At 40.5% G+C, this 20,457-nt stretch overlaps 1 protein-coding gene across 1 annotated transcript in view; it reads right to left on the bottom strand.

Moving 5' to 3' along the window:
- C12H12orf56 (chromosome 12 C12orf56 homolog) overlaps positions 1-20,457 on the bottom strand; it is a 91,831-nt gene that overhangs the window by 45,295 nt on the left and 26,079 nt on the right. Inside the window, exons 2-3 of the mRNA XM_063115492.1 lie at positions 19,374-19,536; positions 11,180-11,252 (exon numbers count right to left, since the gene is read on the bottom strand). Of these exons, the coding sequence (XP_062971562.1) occupies positions 11,180-11,252; positions 19,374-19,536 (236 nt within the window). The remainder of the gene's footprint in view (positions 1-11,179; positions 11,253-19,373; positions 19,537-20,457) is intronic.

The raw sequence follows: 20,457 nt of genomic DNA, 5'->3' as shown, positions 1-20,457 counted from the left end.
TTTTCTTCCATGTCCTTGATTCTTTTTTCTTTCTTTTTGTCTGCTTGTGTTATTTCAAACAGCCCATCTTCAAGTTCAGAGGTTCTCTCTTCAACTTCGACAAGCCTGCTGGTTAAACTCTCCGTTGTGTTTTTTATTTCGCTGAATAACTTCTTCAGTTCAGCAAGTTCTGCTACATTTTTTTTCAGGACATTGATTTCCTTGTATATTTCCTCTTTCAGATCCTGTATACTTTTCCTCATTTCATCATGATGTCTAGCTGAGTTTTCTTGTATCTCATTCAGTTTCCTTAGAATTATCACTCGAAATTCCTTGTCAGTTATTTCAAGGGCTTCTTGTTCTATAGGATCTAGAGTATGAGATTTATTAACTTTTGGTGGTGTACTTTCTTGATTTTTTGTATTTCTGGTGTCTTTTTTTTGGTGTTTATTCATTGTGGCAGGGGGTTTCACAGTCCACCGGTTTGAGACTAATGACTAACTAGGATGTTGCTGTGGTTGCCAATTTGGTATGGCTCCCGCCGTGACTGCTCAGTTGGCCTCTAGTGTCTTGTGTGTGTGGTTGCCTCGGGTCTTGGGCTTCTCCGGGGATCCACCTTTCTGGTCAGCTTGTACTCTGCTGGGCTGGTGGATCACGTACCACAGGGTGTGTGATCTCTGTTGAGCTTTCACTTCCTGTACAGGACTTCTCCCCGTTCCGTGTGCTCTGGCCCAGGCTGTTAGATCGTGCAGTGGCGACCCCACCGGGTGTGTGGTTTCTGTCGAGTCTCCGCCTCCCTGGCTGCACGTCTCCCCCCTCTGTGCACACTGTGCTGGGCTGGGGTGTGTCTTCTGCACCCCTCGTCTATCAGCTGGGCCTTCAAGACCCTGCTCAGCACCGCCTCGCCCAGGAAGTCTACCAGGTTTCTGCTAGGCACAGACGACCGGTCTCTCTGGGTGCCTTTGTAGCACTGTGTAGATCTTTCTCGGGTCTTGTTCACCTTTGTATCCCCCCGGTATAAACCGAGTCTAGTGCCTGCCTGCAGCCTACTCTCCGGCAGGTTCAAGCGGACCTGGGAACTCTCCTACCACACTATTCCCAACCAGAAATTCGTTAGGCTTTTTTCCAAACTGGTGGTCGCAGAGATGGTATCTGCCTCCCAGTAACAGGAAGTTTACCGGGGCCGGAGTCCAGGGTGTGGTGGAGTGACAGTCGGTCTGCCCGTACTTCCTAGCCCTCCCAACACTGGTCGGGACGCCCCACACCCCCAGCCCCGCCAGAGAACCGCGGAGGGAGTGGGAGAGGAGGCCGGCCCGCAGGGTCCGGAAAGCCCCGTGCCAGGCCAAGCAAATGGACTCAGTGATGGCCGAGCAGGGCGGAGCTGCCCGCACCTGGGAAAATGGAGGCAGCACCGGGGCAGTGAGTGGCCTGGTGGTGCAGGCGGGAGCCGCGTGGGCATCCACCCCCCAACAGAGCTGTGCCAGGGATCACTCACAGTGCTGTGCCAGGTCGGGCGCTCGCTCTGTCTCTGGTTTGTTGCCTTCCGTGTTCTCGGCGCTGCCGCCTCGGGCTGTTCAGTCGCGGCGCCGCTCGGGCGCTCCCAGGAATCTTCTTTAATGCCGGCCTGAAACCTCGAATCCTGAATAGGGCAGCTGGCCGCCTTCAGTGCGGCCCCAGCCTCCAGGATCCTGGCTGCATCCACAGCAGCCCTGGCGCCGTGTTCCCTGTTTCAAGACTCGCTTTTGCAGCTAAGAATCAGTTCTTTTCCTGCTCCACACTTCAAAGCTGTTGCCTGTAAATGAGGCAGCCTCTCCTGCCGGGGGCAAAGTGGCGTTGAGCCCCCACGACCGGCCAGCAGCAGCAGTCCTCCCTTAAGAGATGGCCAGAGGAAGGTCCACAAGTTTCCCGGCTGCCTGAGGCCCAGTGGCCACCTTTTCCACCTCAGCTACTCCGCGCCAGCCGCCGCAGCCGCCGCCATCTTGAAAACTCCTCTTTCTTGATGTTTCTTGACAGAGGTCTATATATCTTTTACATCTTTTCAAAGAACGAAGCTATTGGTTTTGTTAATCTTAACTATTGTTTGCCACTTTCCTTTTTTATTATAATTGTCATTGTTTATTTCATTGATTTCGGCCCTTAGCATTATTATTTTTTCCCTTTTTATTTCTTTATACCATGAATGTTCAAGTTACTATGTCTTTGGGTTTGTGTAAATGCTCCTTTTACAATTTTTTAGGTTGAATATTTAACTCATTTATTTTTTAACCTCTTATTTCTTGGCGAATGTAGTATAAGTTATAAATCTCCCTCTAAAATCTGCTTTAGCTGAGTCACGTGTATTTTGACATGTATCGTCACTCAATTGTAAGTATCTCTTAACTTTGTTATTTTCAGCAGTTTGATTATGATGTGTCTGGGTGTGGAATTCTTTGAGCTTATCTTGTTTGGGGTTCACTGCGTTTCTTGAATCTGTAAGGTTATGGTTTTTGCCAAATTTGGAGAGTTTTTTGTCATTATTCCTTCAAATGTTTTTTCTGCACTACTCTTTTTCTCCTCTCTTTCTGAAATTCTGTAGACACGAATATTAGATCTTTTCACATTGTCACACAGTTCCCTGAGATTATGGTCATTTTTTTCTTCAATCTTTATTCTGTTTGTTGTTCAGATTGGATAATTTCTATTCATCTGTCTTCACTTACAGTTACTCCTTTGTCACCTCTATTCTGTTTATTGAGCCTATTCAGTAAATTTTTAAAATTTCATTTATTGTAGTATATTTTTCATTCTAAAATTTCCATGTGGTCCCCTTTTATATCTTCTATTTCTCTGCTGAAACTTTCTATCTTTCCATTTGTTTTGAAGGGGCTCACTATTACCTGTTGGAGCATGTTGCATCTGGGACATTTTCAATATTATATTATATGATTCTGGGTCTTTTTTAAATTGTATGCAGATGGTTGATTTTTTTTTTTTTTTTAATTAGGTGGTCAATTGCTCTATGCATCCTGTTCAGGATTTTTACTTGTCCTAAGTGGGAAAAGTGGACAAAATGTGCTTACTCCATTTTGACCAGAATCAAAACCTTCTTGATTAGTTTTATTACATCAAAATTAAAATTCCATTCAATAAAGACACCGCATAGACAAAGCTAATAGGTAGCTGACAAAACAGGAGGTGATATTTGTAATGTTTAAAGCCAACAAGAAGGGCTGGCCCGTGGCTCACTCGGGAGAGTGTGGTGCTGATAACACCAAGGCCACGGGTTTGGATCCCTATATAGGGATGGGCCGGTTAGCTCCCTTGGGAGAGCATGGTGCTTGACAACACCAAGTCAAGGGTTAAGATCCCCTTAATTGGTCATCTTTTAAAAAATAAAAAAATAAAGCCAACAAGCAGATTCATATATTGAATGTACAAAGCAATTCTGCTCTTGAGTATACAATCCAGAGAAATTTTCAAACGGGTCCATAAAGGGAGGAAGGGAGGAGAAAAAAGGAAGAGAAAAGTAGGAATAAAAGAATGGGGGAAAGTGAGGAGAAAAAAAGGATACTGGTTCTATACCAATGCTCATTATTTTTTTGTATTTTTATAAATACATAATTATCGATGAATATTTGTTAATAATAAACTCTGAGCAAATTATGTACAAGAGAATATTTTTTAAAGTCAATTTTGAGAAACATCAAGAAATAAAGACTTATATGAACAACTGTTGGAAGTCTTGAATCTTTTCTCTTGAATTTCTAAATATTCTGGATTCATATATTAACACACATAATATATTTACATAAACACAGGACTTAGGGGCTGGCCAGTTAACTCAGTTGGTTAGAGCCACCTTGCAACACAAAGGTCAAGAGTTCAGATCCCCATACTGACCAGCTGCAAAAAAATAAATAAATAAACACAGGACTTGGTCCTCTAATAGAACTAGAACAATCTATTGCATGAGAAATTCTTAGAAAATTAATATAGATGGTACCTCATGCCATATTGTTGCACAACAGCATTTTTATATTTTAGATACTATAGTATTATTAATGAGAGTAGAAAAAGAGAAAAGTCATTCTGTCCCAGGGCTTGATCAAGGAGTCTGAAGATGCTGAATAAATTACTGCTGGGTAGTTAGCCAATAATCACCAATAACAAAAGAGCTAAATTGTAATAAGGACTCACTAAATGCCATACAGAGTTTAAGCACTTTACAGGTACATGATTTAGCCCTTACATATCACTCCTGTGGGATAGGTACTATTGTAAGCCTCATCCTACATACAAGAAAAGTGAAACCTGAGAAGATTAAATAACTAGCTCAAGGCAGAGTCAGGATTTGAAGTCTGCCAGTATGACTCCAGAGCCTGCATGTTTGCCTACTATGCAAAGGAAAACACAGCTCTCTTCTACTTTCTGCCAAGAAGTGCTTCCTGTTAGAGAAAAATGTGTCATGTTTTTTACTTTTTTTCCCTTCTATTTTGCTAATGATGTACAATTTGACACAGCACATTCTAATTTCGTAAAAATGCCAAATTAATTAGCTCTAATTCTATTTATTAAACAGATCAGTTTTTCCAAAAGCTCATCCCTCTACTTGCCATGTATCGTGGTTAGAAAATCTACTTTCAAACTTTCATTAGCTAAATATCAGTAGAGGCTACAGAGAGGTTAAAACTCAGATCGAAATCCACCTTGGTGGGTATGGGCTTACCAGACCTAGACCGAGAGCTAACCATTATCACTACTACTTTTCCTCGTGCATTATTCAAGATGAACTCAGTTAAATTTATACAAATCTTACTCTGTGCTGGCACTATTGGTCTCTGTCTTCCTCTATGTTTTCTACACTCTCAAGCAACAGGCAGTCTTTTTTTCTTTTTAGCTTTAGGGAACTTCTAAGTAGGTCACAATACACTTTTCCCAAGTGAACATTTTGGTGAAACACTTACTAGTGTTTTTCTCCTGTAAAATGCATATGAATACATGGAACTATCCACTAATGAAGAGCTACACTAAAGAAAGAGAAACTTAAATACTGAATCTCATTATCCAGAGATCACTAGTCTATTTTCTATCCCTTAGGTGTTTAAAGGCCTCTTGTTTACTATTACCCTGAAAAGTAATCATACTGATGTCCCAAGATAATAGCATCCTTCTTATCACCTGCAGCTTCTCATAATTAGGCCTAAAACTTTACATGTAGGAGGTGTTTCAAAGCTCTATACATGATAACACCCTGTAGTCCTCTAAGTAGTGTTTCTATCCCAGTCTGTCTTTTGTTTAGACTTCTAATTCACATGTTCAGTTATGGACAGGATAGAAAACTATGCGATAGTAGACCCAGCTCCTTCCCCACTCTCTCTATTTGGAAACCACTCTTCCCCCTCCATACATGGAGTACAGAGGAGCTGCCAAGTTTTTAAAGGCCTTGATCTCTTGGCTATGGTGGGTACTTCTCAGTAGTGTCATTTATTCAAGCTGGGCAATCAGAGATCTTTTTCAGGATTTTTAAATCTGACGCAAGAAAGTGTGTGGGTTAGCCTTTGTCTGGTGGTGGGAGTTATAAAATATGAATTCAAGACAGTTGGCGGCTTTGCTGCCCCATGGAGGATGTGGTATTCAGCGAGAGAAAATAAGGATGACACATAAATGTCAGAGGAGACAGAGACAGAGTTCTGTAGCACTCAAGCCCCCAGTTCCAGCTGTGCCTAAATCCCAGCTTCATTCTTACCTTCCAACATTCCTATGGATTGATTTCCAAACTTTGATCACCATTGTACATCTAAAACTGAACACACAGCCCAGCAATTAGAATATGCCGGACTCGATAGATAGAAAAATAGATAAATCTACATCTATATCTTATCTATTTCTATTTCTCTCTATATACATCTGTTGAATTACATAAGTTGCCCCAGTAATTCCAATAAATTCCCCTTTTATCCTAAGCTGGATTTCTGCCACTTTTAACAGAGTTCTTACCTCCCCAATAACCTAAAACAATTACTGCAAACATTAATTAGAAACCTCTTTATTTTTCTAAATTGAAAGAAAACAATAAGACTTTCAGAGTGTTCCAGAAAATTTCGGGAATTATATGCCAAAATGTGCAATAAGGACTATTGAGTCTAGGAGCATATAACTGCCTATTCCTGGAACTGCCTCTCCCTTAATCCTTTCAGCCATAAAGGTCACATTAAGACTTTGATTTAGTGCCCTGCTACAAGGCAGAGAGTCCTCTTCCCAGAATCTCATAGGTTGCAGCCCTCAGGGCAATAACGGAGGTACCTCAACTCCTTCCAAACATGGTTTATTGTTACATGGACTTAGATCAAATCACATTCCCGCAAACCTATATAATAAAAGACAGGTAAGGTTGTAAAGAACATAATTATCCACTCAATGAATATTAAGCACCTACAATATACCAATGGGCACTAAGCCAACACTAGAAATATAACTGTCCACAAGAATATCTAGGTCCTTGCCCTTATGGAGCTTACATTCCAGTGGAAAGACAGACAATGAGCAATAAACATGTAATTATAGCTTATGAAATGCTACGAAATAAATATAGTACTCTGAAAAAGGAAACCTGTGTGTGTTTGTTGGAGGGTGGTATATTCTTGACTGGGTGATCGGGCAAGACCTCTCTGAAATGGTGACATTTAAGCTAAGACCTGAAGCATAAGAGTAAGCCATGTGAAAAGCAATGTTAAGAGAAGAAAGTAAGGACAAATATAAAGGTCTGAGGTGAAAAGAGCTTGAGGTGCTCTGGCCAGTGTGATGAGTCAGGGGTAAAGTGATATGAGACGAAGCTGGTATGGTGAGCAATGGCCAGGTCTGGCAGGAATGTCTAGACATGGTAAAAAGTTTTTCTTTTCTTTTTTTTTTTTTTTTTTGTCTTTTTTCATGACCGGCACTCAGCCAGTGAGTGCACCGGCCGTTCCTATATAGGATCCGAACCCGTGGTGGGAGCGTCGCTGCGCTCCCAGCGCCACACTCTCCCGAGTGCGCCACGGGCTCAGCCCAAAAGTTTTTATTTTCTGTGCAATGGAATATCACTGAAAGATTTTAAGCAAGAAAGGGACATTTTGAAAAGATCACTTTAGCTTTAAGGTAGATAATGGATTCAGGTGGGGGCAGAGAAGTGCTGAGAATGGAGGTGGAGAGGGTAGTTAAAGGTGTTGCAGTAGTCCAGGTGAGAGATGATAGTGGCTTATACTGGGGTATTGACAGTGGAGATAGAAGTCGATGGATTATAAATATATACTATGGGTATATAACTCAGGAGTCTCAATAATCCAGGACAAGGTTGACATCATTGGAGATTATCTAGGAAAGTAATTCCCGAACCTTGGTAGCTAGCTAACAGATCCTCTTGAGAGCTACCAAAAACAGATTGCTGAGCCCCATCCCTAAAGCTAAGGATTCAGGAGCCCAGGGTGGAGCCCACGAGTCTGTGCTCCCCATGAGCCCTTGAGAAATCCTGATACACATCAGGCTTGAAAAAACCAATGGACTTTTTCCATTATTCCAGGTCAGTTTTATTCCCACACCCCAGATGATCTGGGCTTATTCTTCACGTGGCCCAGACAGCATGTGTCATGTATTAAGAGTGTAGACTAATCTCAAAGCGATAACACCACATTAGGAAGTAGCAATGGGTGTCCTAGATTCTGGTTTACTGACAAGCAAATTCAACACCCCCTCACCACCGCCCCCACAACCATAGCCAATGTAACCTCAAACAGTGGGAGTGCTTGGAAGAAATGAGCTTTTGTGTTCAATTGACTTCTCTAACTAACCTAGTTTTGGATACTTAACTTTGTTAAGAAAGTTTGCTAAAAGTGTGTGGTTTTGTCTTTTCGTAAAAGTCAGAATAGTAGGCACACATGAATCTTTGATAATTGGGGTCCTTCTGAGCTTCAGGATTATCTCTCTTTTTATTTCTCTCTCTCTCTCTCTCTCTCTTTTTTTTTTTTTGGTGGCTGGCCAGTTCAGGGATCCAAACTCTTGACCTTGATGTTATAATACCATGCTCGAACCAACTGAGCTAACCAGCCAGCCCTATCTTTCTTAATATAAAGGCCACAACTGGAATTGGTGTGTCAGCCTAAAACAGCAGGCTTCCAAAGGCAGAAGCCAAGGAGAGGCGGGGGCTTTTGCCCCTCACTCCCTGTCATCTCTAATAGTCCTCTCCTAAGGGAGCCACCACAAATAAATATATATGCTACATAAAAATAATGTATTTGTGCCTGCTAAGGGAAAAAGTTTCAAGCCAAATGAGAATACAGTCTAAGTAAATGAGTTTCTTAATCTCTCCTATTGCTACCCCCAAAACCCCCTTTTATGGAAATTCCAGAACCATCACTGGCTCCAGGAAGGATGTGATACTAATCTAAACCCTCTTCCATACATACTGGTGGAAGCTTAAATCTACTAGTTTTCTTCTGTTTCCAAACAAGATGGAGTTATAGGGACCAGATATACCCTCCCACCTGAAACAACAAAAACTGGACAAACTATATGCAAAAATAGCTTTCAAGACATGAGACATCAGGCCACAAAAGACAGTGAGCCCTGAGAGGTGGGAAATAATCAAGGTGAGAACTAATGATCGCCCTAGTTTACTGCCTTGAAAAAGTTTCCAGGCTACATTATAGGGAGGATGTGATAGACACTGTGGTGATGGTTTCATAGGTGCACATACATGATAAGATGTATACGTACAGCTTATTGTATGTCAGTTATTCCTCAATAAGGTTGTTAAAAACCAAATTCTATTAATAAAGCTTCTTTACTGGAGCTTCTGGCTTTGATGCCTGTTAAAATGAAAATCCCACTGAGGGGGTAAGAATTTTAAGTGTATTATTAAATTATCACACAGTGGTGTCAATAAAAACCCAAGCACAAAATTTTATAGGGACAGCAAGCATACTTACTAAGGAAGGCTAGAGGGAAGACTTCACAGAGAAGGGAGAAAGAGCACAGAATGGGGGAAACGCAAACAGACTTGACCACCTGACAAGTCTGTTGAGAGGTGGAACCAGCAGGAGTGGTCCACTGCAACTTTAGGTGGACCTAAGGAAATGCGTGGCAGTAGTTTTAACTGCTACAAGAAATAGGGAGCATTACTGGCATTTAGCAGACAAGAGCCAGGGAAGCTCAAGTCCCTCAATGCGTGGGACCATTCTGCATGACCACAAATGCCAACAGCACCCCATGGAGAAACCCTGGGGGAAGGAGTTCAGCTGCACAGGCTACTTGTCCCTTTTCCAATACCAGCATCACAGAGCGGTCTCAACATGCATTTAGAGCTATGGTTTGCAATGCTAAAGAGAACACTTACTAGTAAATCCTGTCTTAGCCAGTAAGCTTTTCTGATTTTCTAGTTTCTTATATAGTCAGAGCCTCCAAAGCCTTGAGAATTCTGACAGGACAAGAGACCATTTTTAAAGCTAACTCCTTAAACTCTAATTTAAACACCTTTAAGAAAATTACTGTAGTTACCATAGCCAACTTTCCACCAGTTTTGTTGCCCAGAATAATTGGTTGTAAGGTTAAAATTTTATAAAGCAAATTGCTAATGTGTTCCCAGTAAGAAAAAAAAAACTTCCTAAACCAATTTTTCAGGGGGAGGGGTGTTGAGAAAGGAAGTCATAATAATGAAATTTAGGTTTAGAAGAGACTTTGTATGTCTTCTTGTTTAAACACTGAGAAAGGTGAGAATAAGAGAACGTGTGGTGAGAAAAGGCTACTCCCCAGCAACCTAAGCAATACAGTGTGTACAGCACAGGTTTGAGAATACTCCCCAATCAGGAGTTCACTTTTCCTGTACAGTACTGTGCAATGCTTTCCCACCTTGGATATTTCCCTCTTCCCATGACCTGTCTTTCCAGGCCCCAACTCACGTTAATTTTCCCCATGCCCATTCATCCCTCGACTGGCAGCTCTTAGAATCCTATGCTCCCCTCCTCTTTCTAATGTCTAGATACTAAAAGTGTGTAATAGTACAGTATTTCAAGTTATGCAAGTTAGAAAACTCCTTTTTAAGTTTATACCCATACTTCTCTCCTACCTTCCAGACTGAAATTTCAACTCCCAGGTGAACTTCTCCTCCAGATGAGGCCCACCACCAGGACCTTAAGCTTAACCTGTCTAAACTAGTACTCAGCCTGATCCCTCCTGGCATCCTTATTTCTTTGAAGAGCATCACCATTCAGTCACCCCAGCTTGAAACCATAGTGGTTTCTTTCTCCATCTCTCCCATTTTCAGTTAATTGCCAGCCTTATGGATTCTGCCTCTGAAATCTCTTCTATCCATCCCTTTTCCTTTATTCTTGCTATCACTAGCCCAATCTAGATTCTCATTACTTCCCACCAATCTTTGGTCTCTCCCCACTTCGATCCATTTTAAGCACAATTGTCAGATTATCTTTCTGTATTAATGATTTTTATGATAACATTCTTCTGCTGAAAACTTTCAATAGTTATTTCATTCTGTGAAATAAAATGTAAAGTCTTCATCTGGACTTTTAAGACCCTCCAAAGTACGGGCCCAATTTCACTTTCAGCTTTAGTTTTAAATCACACCGTACTGCTTACCGTTCCTAATACATGTTCCATTTTTCCTGCCTCTCCTTCCACTATTCCCTCCATCTGCAACACCCCACATCTCCATTACCAACTGTTATCTGGCATCTTGACTTCTCCCCACAACTGAATATAATCTTACTCCTCTTTAAATCTCTTTGACAAATTGCTCAAACTCATTTAGGACACTTAGTCTGAGTGCTTTGTATTATCTTTATTTATGCAAGTGTTATATATCTGGTTAGAATCAGCTTCTCAAGGATAGGAATTACACCTTACTCATCTTTGTAAATCCATTATAGGGCCCAACTTAGTGCCCTGCACAGAACTAGAGCTCAATAAATTGGTTTTTTTAATTCAATTTTAATCAATTATTCATATTGTGACTTTATGTATTCAATTGAAATGAGAAAAATTATACTTTAGTATTTAACTAACTGGATTTCAATTTAGGAGAAAGTTCTCTCAAGGTACCTTTCATTATCGCATATATGAGATAAATAGAACTCAGTAGAAAGCTGTTAGTAGAAGAAAAGCATTAAGAAAAACAAACCACTGTAAAATTAGTCTGGTCAGCAAGTTAAACACATACTGCAAGCAGCAATCTCACCTGAGAGAGGATTCACTCAGACTTCTAGGCTCTTTGCCTCTTCGAAAGACAGGGCCATTATTCTCTTCCTTGACTTAAAAAAAAAAAAGTTATTTAGTCATTAATTAAATAATTTGACTGCATTTATGAAGATGACCTAGTCACATGCACTGATTTGATGACTGTTCATAAATCCTCACAAAAACTTGCAAGTCCAAAATTATAATCTGGGTAGCACAATGGAGCAAAAAGAACTCTGGCTTTGACATTAAAACATATGATCACATTCAGACTCTTCCAATAACCACCTGTGTGGACTTTACAAGTTACTTTATTGCTCTGGCCTCAGAATCTTAATTTGTAAAAATAAGGATGATAATTTTGTGAATGAAAACGAGATAACGTGAATAAAAAGGACTCATGTGACCCTTGACAGAATAGGTGTGCAATAAAATTTAGCTTAATATAAAGTAAAAATCAAAGAACCAGTCATAAGTTACGTCAAAAAAACTGGCATATCTTCCCCTTACGTAAGTGTATTTTGTTTGTTTATTTGGGGGAATAAGTAATAACAGTGACTAGTAAGTATTCTGGACAAGAACCAAATCTACATTCACATAAGCTACTGCAAGAGGTCAGTATTAGCTACACATCCTAACCTCCAGTGGAAACAGCGTTCCCCATCCAGCCCCCTCCCAGCTGCAGAAGAATTATGAGTTGGGCATGCACAAGCCATCCACAGGACAAGAGAGGGAAAGACAAAGACGGAAAGCCCTCGCTCCCACAGAGAATCCCTTTTAGGGACTTCCTGGCTCTCTTAGCCATTTCCTTCCTTGGCTTGCTTGCTTTTCTTTCCTCCTCCCTGTATTTTTTCAACTTATTTTTTTTTAGGTAAAATTTACATGAAATGAAATGCAAAATCTTAAGTGTACTTTCACTGAGTTTGACCATTTTCTTTTGAACTGCTCTATGCAGCTCTTTTCTCTCACTTTTGTGTGTCTGAGAGGAGACCAAGACACCTCCACATCTGGGAGACAGAACTCCCTTATTCTAGAGGGTCGAAGGTGATACGGGGTGGAATCTATAGAGACATAGAAGGTATGGGCCATTATGGCTTGCTCTGGGTCTAGATATAAGAGGTCAACACAGCTCCCTTGACGTCCAGCATAGTTTGTCAAAATCAGAGACCACTTAGGGATTTGAGGCAAAAAGACTGATAAACAAAAGCATTCTTGGGGAAGCTGCAGCTGCAACAGGTGACTGTTACAAGAGACAAGGTGTAGTGGTTGCTATGATCTGAATGTGTGTGTCCCCCTAAAATGTCCACATTGAAACTCAATACTCAATGTGATAGTATTAAGAGATGGGGCATTTTAGGAAGTGATTAAGTCATGAGGGCAGAGACCTCATGTAATTTTGCCTTATAAAAAAGGTTGAAGGGACCACCCTGTCCCTTCCACACCATTTGCCATGTGAGGACACAGCGTTGGTCCTTCTGCCATAGGAGAACGCAGCAAGAAGGCACCATCTTTGAAGCAGACAGCAAGTTCTCACCAGACACTGAATCTGCTGGTGCCTTGATCTTGAACTTTCCAGCCTCCCTCACTGTGAGCAATAAATGCTGCTGTTTATCAATTAATTACTCAGTCGATGGTATTTTGTGATAGCATCAGGAAGGGACTAAACCATTGGTCATCTGTTGTTTTGTCTTCTCAGCACCTCCCTTTTTTGAAGAACTGTCCTCTTTCTACAGTTACTGTGGGGGCACCCATCTTTAAAAAGCAAACAAATTTCTCCTCCCATGAAATGAATGATGCTTATGTTTCAGTGCCCCTCACTTGTATGAATTCCTTCCAAAGTCTTAAGAGAGGCCTTAACAATGTTCGCGTGGCCAGATGTTTTTATAAAATATGCGAAGAGAAGACATTTCAACCACAATCACTTGAGACCACAGGCTCTTCCCACTTCAATTTTCCTTCTGTCTCACTTCTCCTCTTGGGAGTGGCTGTAGGCACTTTGTGATTTCTTCCATCCAGGTTTCTTTGGAGACCTGCAGCCATTGTATTTGGGGTTTTAACTATTTTCTTTTAAGGTAGGTTTTCCAAATTGTATGAGTCGTCACGAAATCTGAATCCACTCCTGTCCTAGCCATAGCTGACTAGTCTGGAGGTGGGCCTGTGACTCAAGCTGGGCTGATCAGTGTCTTCCCCTGGACTTGTGACATTTGGACCTGAGAGACAGAATTAGGAGCCTTTGGCAGGCCCCTAGAAGGTTTCAGGCTGCTCAGCCTCTGAAACAGGCCCCTGGGGTTTTGGTCTTCCACTGCTTGACTCTTCTATTTACCTTTTGATTCCCTAAGAAACTTCAAAATCTTTCCAACAAATTTCCCTTGACATTAAGATAGGCAGAATCAGTTTTTTCTCTTTGCAAGCTAAGACCCTATAAGACCCCAGTCATCAACAGTCACTTCTAACAGTAGGCATTTTACAAATGTTGGTACTAAATGTGACACAAATAATGCCTTTAATTATTGCTGGAATTAAGTGGACATATTAGCATTTATGACCCATAGATCAGTCAAGTTTGAGCTTATCTCTTACTTCAGGACCACATAGTCCAGAATGTCTAGAAGGTGCACCCCTGGGTTCTGGGTATACAGCAATATCTAACCCAGGGAACAAGCAGCTTGGAAGAGGACAGGAAATACAGAGCACATCACTGCTGGTATGCTGGAAACTGGGAAGGGATCACTGAGGCTTATCTATTAGGAAGTTGGTACTACCTAAATAATCATCCCGTACCTACTTTTAAGTAGTCTCTTAAAGCTGATTTCATTCAAGTTCACTAACCAAACTTGAATTCTCTCTTTTCTGTGTGAGATCACTAAAAGGTTGTGACAAAACAACAGTAGTGCCAATGTTCCCACCTCTCTCTATGTTAGCCTTACATTTTAATTTGTAACAATGGTGGGGAGAATCCTAGGATCACCTGGGCTCTCCACTCAGAAGTGTTTCTACACTTGGTGGAAATATCTGCTCTCCTGGACACCATTGACCAGAGTCTGGGAGGTATAAGGCAATAATGACAAGAGAACCTGAATACGGAGTCATCTGCCACTGTATTCTCCAGTGTTCGTGTAGCAGTCTACATTCTTCTTCAGTAGCTTAGATATGAAGTCCTTCAGTCATTTAGACCAGTGCATATCTGATGGAACGTTCAGTAGTGCTGGCCAGCTGAGGAACCTCTTTTGGAAGGGACACTACAAAAATAATGCATGTGCTTTCTCAATTGCAAGAGGTTCTATTATATTTGTCAAAGTCTTGTTCCTGGGGAAGACCATCAAACTTCTGCATATAAAAACTATCCGCTATGCCTGAGAGACTCATTAGCACCTTGCTGTTTTAGTTTGATGCCATATCATTGGTTTTAGAAAATGTCTAGGTTTTATGTTTAAAAATAATTTTTTTAATACGTATAAAACTTTGGTTCAGTTTACATTTCATTAAATTATGTTTTATTCTGCTTTGAAGATTGGTCTATTTCACGTCATGCCAATATTTCAAAATATATCACTAAAGCCTTAAAGGCATTTCTATGATTCTAGAGCTTACTGAATATTTAGTAGCCACTACCCACCTGTGGTTATTTAATTTCATTTAAATTAAAATTCAGTTACTTAATAGCACTAGCCACATTTCATGTGTTCAATGGCCACAGGTGGCCACTGGCTCCTGTATCAGACATAATTAGACTAGATATAGAATGTCTTGTTTTTACAGAAAGTTCTACTGGATAGTGCTGTGCTAGAATGTACCTGAAACCAAGTGGTAAACAACCCAGTCCGTTCAAGCTTTAGCACTCAGACACATCACTGCTGTCACTGTTCCTGTCAGCTCTGTTCATTTAGAGTTCACAGCCATCCTCCTTCATCTAAATGTAAAAAGTACAATTCAAAGTGCTAACTGCGGCCCATGTAAGGACACATGTATAATAGAGAGAAAAGGTTATTTTTCCTTATATCTACAGTGAAGTTGGGCCTAATTAGGGATCTATTAAAAGTGTGATGATATAAACTATTTTTGCTATCAATGATTTGCAGTTTTCAGCTTCCTTTGTTCAGATGATCGAGTTGATTGGAGCATGAGCACCTTTGCCACATGACAAAAATATTCCCTAGGCTTTCACCCAAGAGATTTGGAGTCAGCCCTAATAATTATCTTTATTTAAATGATCAGTAGCTAGTGCATGCTGCCTCTCTAGGCAAGAGATCATCATTGTTAACATTAAAGGTTTGAGTCATAAGTATCGTCAATGGAGGTCAGACAGGTTTGAGCTTATCTCTTGCTTCAGGACCACAAATTCCAGAATGTCTAGGAGGTGAACCACTGGGGTCCTATGTATACAGCAATATGTAATCCAGGGAACAAGCGACTTGAAAGAGAAGAGAAGGTATTGAGCACTGTTGGCATGCTGCATAAGGGGGATGTTTTTTATTCTGTAACATGTGCTATGTATGGCTTCTTGTGATAGTGGCAGGTTTGTGTTTTCAAAAGCCCCCCACAAAATTGTCAGATACCTCTAGGGCTGAGAGGAAAGAACAGATGGGGGGAAGGTTTAATTCTATGAACATCCACGTGCTAGAACACAAGATAAACCCTTCACTGCTTTTAACATCATTTGCACAGTTTCTAGGAATGTAAATTTCATAAAACTTCTACCTGTTTTACTACATTCTTTTAATGTATGTTTTTATCTCCCTATACGTGTTTTTTAAAAGCCAAGAATAATTATGCTTGTGGACAAGGATAAATATGCATTTAAGGCAACCAACACCAGTTAGATATCCTAATTAGTGTGACAAGAGACCTGGTGAGCAACCAGGGAATTAATAAACCTGACAATTACAACTTCTACAAACAGTTTCCATGTCATAAGGTGGCAGTGTGGAAAGGTACTTGTCATGGAAGTGTACAAACACCATTTTCACACACTTTGCTTTTATTCAATACTCTAAGAGGACCTGAGTCTGACTTGGCGTGAAGTCCAGTGAACAGGGAGTAGGTTGCTATGGGCTGATCTAGCTACAGCGGCTGGACGCCAGAAGTAGAAGGACCCACCCAGGAGCCACTGGACCTTCATTCTTCCTTCCCCTCCTACACTAAGGATGTGATCTTAACTGGTGACTCCATGAAGTCAGTCACCCCAACTGTGTGCCCAGTCCTGCCTACATTATTTCATATAATACAACAATTCTGTGAAGCGTAATAGAGATGAGGAAATTGAGGCTCACAAAGGTTAAGGACATCACGCAGTCAGGAAATGTGAAAGCCAAGACTCAAACATGGGCTTAGCACAACCCAAAGTCCATGCTTTTCTTATCTGCTTTTCACCAACTCCCAATTAAAGAGATAAATCCCTTAAAGGGCTCATATCTATACATCTATATCTATATAAATATATCTGAACTGTTTTTAATCACAATGCTTCTGACAAGAAATGTGTGGGGTTTTTTCCCCCACCCAAACCAATTCTCCAGACACCAAATGGGTACCCTACAATTCAGTTCTAACATTAATTGCCTGGAGTTAGCACAAACCCTGTAGACTAAGGGCTCAGTCCCACAAGACTGCCCCCACTTCAGATGCCAGTCACCACCAATCACAACTCCCAGGTTTCCACCTATACTTCTGACCAACCAGCTATAAATCAGGGGTTCCCCTGAAGGTCACCCCAAAATATGCCACTTCAGCAGGTTGGTTACTTTGAGCTGAAGGCACTTGAGAAATAGCAGATTCAGGAAGGGCTCTCTGACCTTAAAGAAGGGCATAAATTTCTTGTGAGAAAGGTGACCTACCCTGACCAAAAAGAAGAGAACATTCTTATCATCAAAGACAGGGAGTTGACACTGAGATGAATCTGTACAAACTTACTAAAATAACCCTTATCTTCCATTAGTTCCCCCGTATATTTCCCAGTCACTTTCCCACAGTCTACCACCCCTAGCCCAAACCACTTTGCCTTTGTCTTGTCATGTCTCCACAATGTATCATTCTTTGTTGAAATGGTATATAAGCTCTCAGGCCTCTCTGCTTCTGTGGGTCTTCATTTCTCTTCTATGAAGATTCCCATGCCATGTAAAAATGTTAACATCAAATAAAATTTGTATGCTTTTCTCCTGTTAATCTGCTTTTTGTCAGTTTAATCCTAAGGCCCAGCCACAGAACCTAAGAAGGTGGAGATAAAGTCTTTCCTCTTGTATACCACAATCCCCTCCTCAGGTACAATAATTCGCAAAAACAGCTCACAGAACAAGAAAGTGCTTTGCTTACTATTACCAGTTTATTATAAAGGATACAACTCAAGAACCGCTAAATGGAAGAGGTGCATAGAGCAAGGTACTGGGGGAGGGGCACAGAGCCTCCATGCTGTCTCCATGCTCCCTCCCAGAAACTTGATATGCTCACCAATCAGGGAACTCTCCAAACCCTGCTATTTAGGAGTTTTTATGGGGTTTTCATTAAGTAGACATGATAGATTAAATTGTCCATTGGTGATTAACTCAACCTCCAGCCCCTCTCCTCTCCCTGGAGGTCAGGACTGGGGTTGGAGGCTAGGGAGGACTGAAAATGCCTACTCTCTAATCACACAGCTGGTTCCTCTGGCAACCATCCCCCATCCTGAAGCTATCTAGAGGCTCACCAAGTTTATTAGCAAAAACTCAGTTATGATTGAGAGGAGCTTGTTACAAATAACAGACAGTGTTCCTGTCACCCCTATCACTAGGGAAATTACAAGGGTTTTAGAAGCTCTATGGCAGGAACTAGGGGCGAAGACCTAATATATATTATTATATCACAATATGCATATATAAAACAAGACCATGAAAATAAAGTGTATTACTGAACTATATATTATATTCTATTTTTATCCATTTGTTCTTGGATTTTTAAAACTTCTTCCCTGGAAAAGCTTAGGAAAAGCCCAAAATGTGAAACGTGGAGACCGAGTAGTTCTGGTTGGGCCAGGTGAGTGCCAGAAGTCCTGACTCCTCATCCTCCCCTTCTCTCCCCATCCTACTTTGGATCTTCTAGATCTCCTCGGACACAGTAGGAGAATCATGTGCATCATATGCTGAGTTCTCTAAGAACAAGATCTAAAGGTGATTTTTCACTTTGTATCTAGGAGTGTATCACAGTCCTTGGGTGGTGATAAAGATACTTTCCTTGACTAAACTCTGCTCTGAACTTTTCAACTAGGCCTCATCTTTTGGATTTCCATACTCCTCTTTGCATTGTTCAATTTTAGCAAAAATCCTGCCAAGTTTGTTAGCCAGAATCTCCCATCCTCCATTTATGATCACTTTCTATGTCTAATTGAGTTCCTCATCCTCCACCATCTCCAAGGGATATCTGATCACCCTGGCCTGCCTTCAGCAAGAATACTGTTAGATCATTTTAGCTAGAATCCCCCATTACCCCTGATGTTTCTTCTTAGTAATTTTCTGTCTGCTAACCCTGCCCTGCTCCTTGGCTATAAATTCCCACTTACCCATGCTGTATTCAGAATTGAGCCCAGTTCTACACTGAGATCTTTCTTCTCCTATTGCAATAGTCCTGAATAAAATCTCTTTTTACCAGCTTAACTACTATCCAGCACTGGTTTTCTTTGATAGTGGACAATTTTACAACAAATATTTTTGAATAAAGAACGAACGCTGTTAATAATCATAATAAACCATAATTATTGGGGCAGCACCTGTGGCTCCCTCGATGGTGGGAGGCTCAAGGCTCACACAGATGACCATCAGGGGGTATCCTAAAGCCAGGTTCACAATCTTTCCACTTGCACCTTCCAATGCTACCCCCTGTACTTCTTCACCAGGTTTTTCATTAAAATCTGTGGATGTTAATATTATTAAAATTAAACAAGAACGGACAAAATGGAATCCAAATTTGAATTCATTCTTCTTTTTAAACTAGTATTTATTTAAACCAATATTTGTTTAAACCAATAACCAACCAGTTATTTCTTTCTTTTCATTGTTCCTTTCTTCCCTTCCTGTCTACATACCCTTGTTCATGGCAAACTGTGCCCAGCCCTTGTGCTGCTGATAATGAATTGGCCAGCTCACCTTCAATGTAAAGAACATTGTCTTTTTTTATCACAAAAGGAAACTTCTCTTTTCTTATGCTATTTCAAGAAGTATATTACATACATTTTTTGTTGTTAGCATTGGCATGATGAAATGGAAATAGAAATTTCCTGACACTTTTTGACTTTTCACACTCTTTTTTCAAAACAGTTGAAGAATAGATGATACGAATGTGTTGGTTGACATCTCTATCTGGTGAACTCAAAAATTCCGGGTAATCATCAATCTGAAAAAAAAAAATAATAATTGAGCTTATTGAAGACAAATATGACCACTTACCTGTTCTGGGATAATAAATCTCCCAAAGCTAAGGGCAAGTTTAAACTGCATTCTTTCTTTCCATTTTCTCCAATGGGACATCTCTCCTCTTTTTGTTGTTAGGTTTCTCAATTCCTTTCTATTTGCTTTAGTTCTTACTGAAAATGTACTCAGCAACAAAACCCAAGAAACTATTTACACTACAGGATTGCTAAATAAATAGTAATAGTGTTTTTATTTGTTAAACCATACACTCCCCCACTTCCATTTTGAAAATAAACTTTTTTTTAAAGAAAGGTCTCAAACATGTATAATTAATTGGGTTAAAATTAGGATTTTTCTATGCAGGAAATAATGTCCATTTGTAGGCAACAGTCTGCAGAGATTTTGTGACTACAAACATCTAGGTTTGAACTACTGGAAATGTCCTCCTCTCCAAAGTGCTGTTTTCTGTTCTTGATTAAAAAGGGAAAAGGTCTTAATGAATACTTAGGACTGTTAGATCTTCTTTTTAATAACCTACTTCCCTGGCTAGCAAGTTAGCTCAGTTGGTCAGAGCATGGTGCTGATAACACTAAGGTCAAGGATTCAGATCCCCGTAGTGCCAGCCACCAACAAGGAAAAGAAAAAAAGAAAAGAAACTACCTCCCTTTTTATGATAGGCAGCAATACTGACCGATTGAAAAGCTAAGAATAAGGCCAGAGAATCATCATAGGCATAACTAAAACCATTAATTCAAGAATAAGGAGAAATTCTTCAATAGACTTTTTGCAAGTACTTAGAATTTAGGTAAAAATGTTTCCTGTGACCATGCGGTTTCATCTTTCTCTTTTCACAAATAAAAGAAGGAAATATCAAATTATAAAATTCTAAAAATCTGATTCAGAG

Source organism: Cynocephalus volans, chromosome 12 (assembly GCF_027409185.1).
Source record: "Cynocephalus volans isolate mCynVol1 chromosome 12, mCynVol1.pri, whole genome shotgun sequence".
Lineage (NCBI taxonomy): Eukaryota > Metazoa > Chordata > Mammalia > Dermoptera > Cynocephalidae > Cynocephalus > Cynocephalus volans.
Note: the sequence above shows the minus strand (reverse complement) of the source record. Positions and strands in the feature narration are given on the sequence as shown.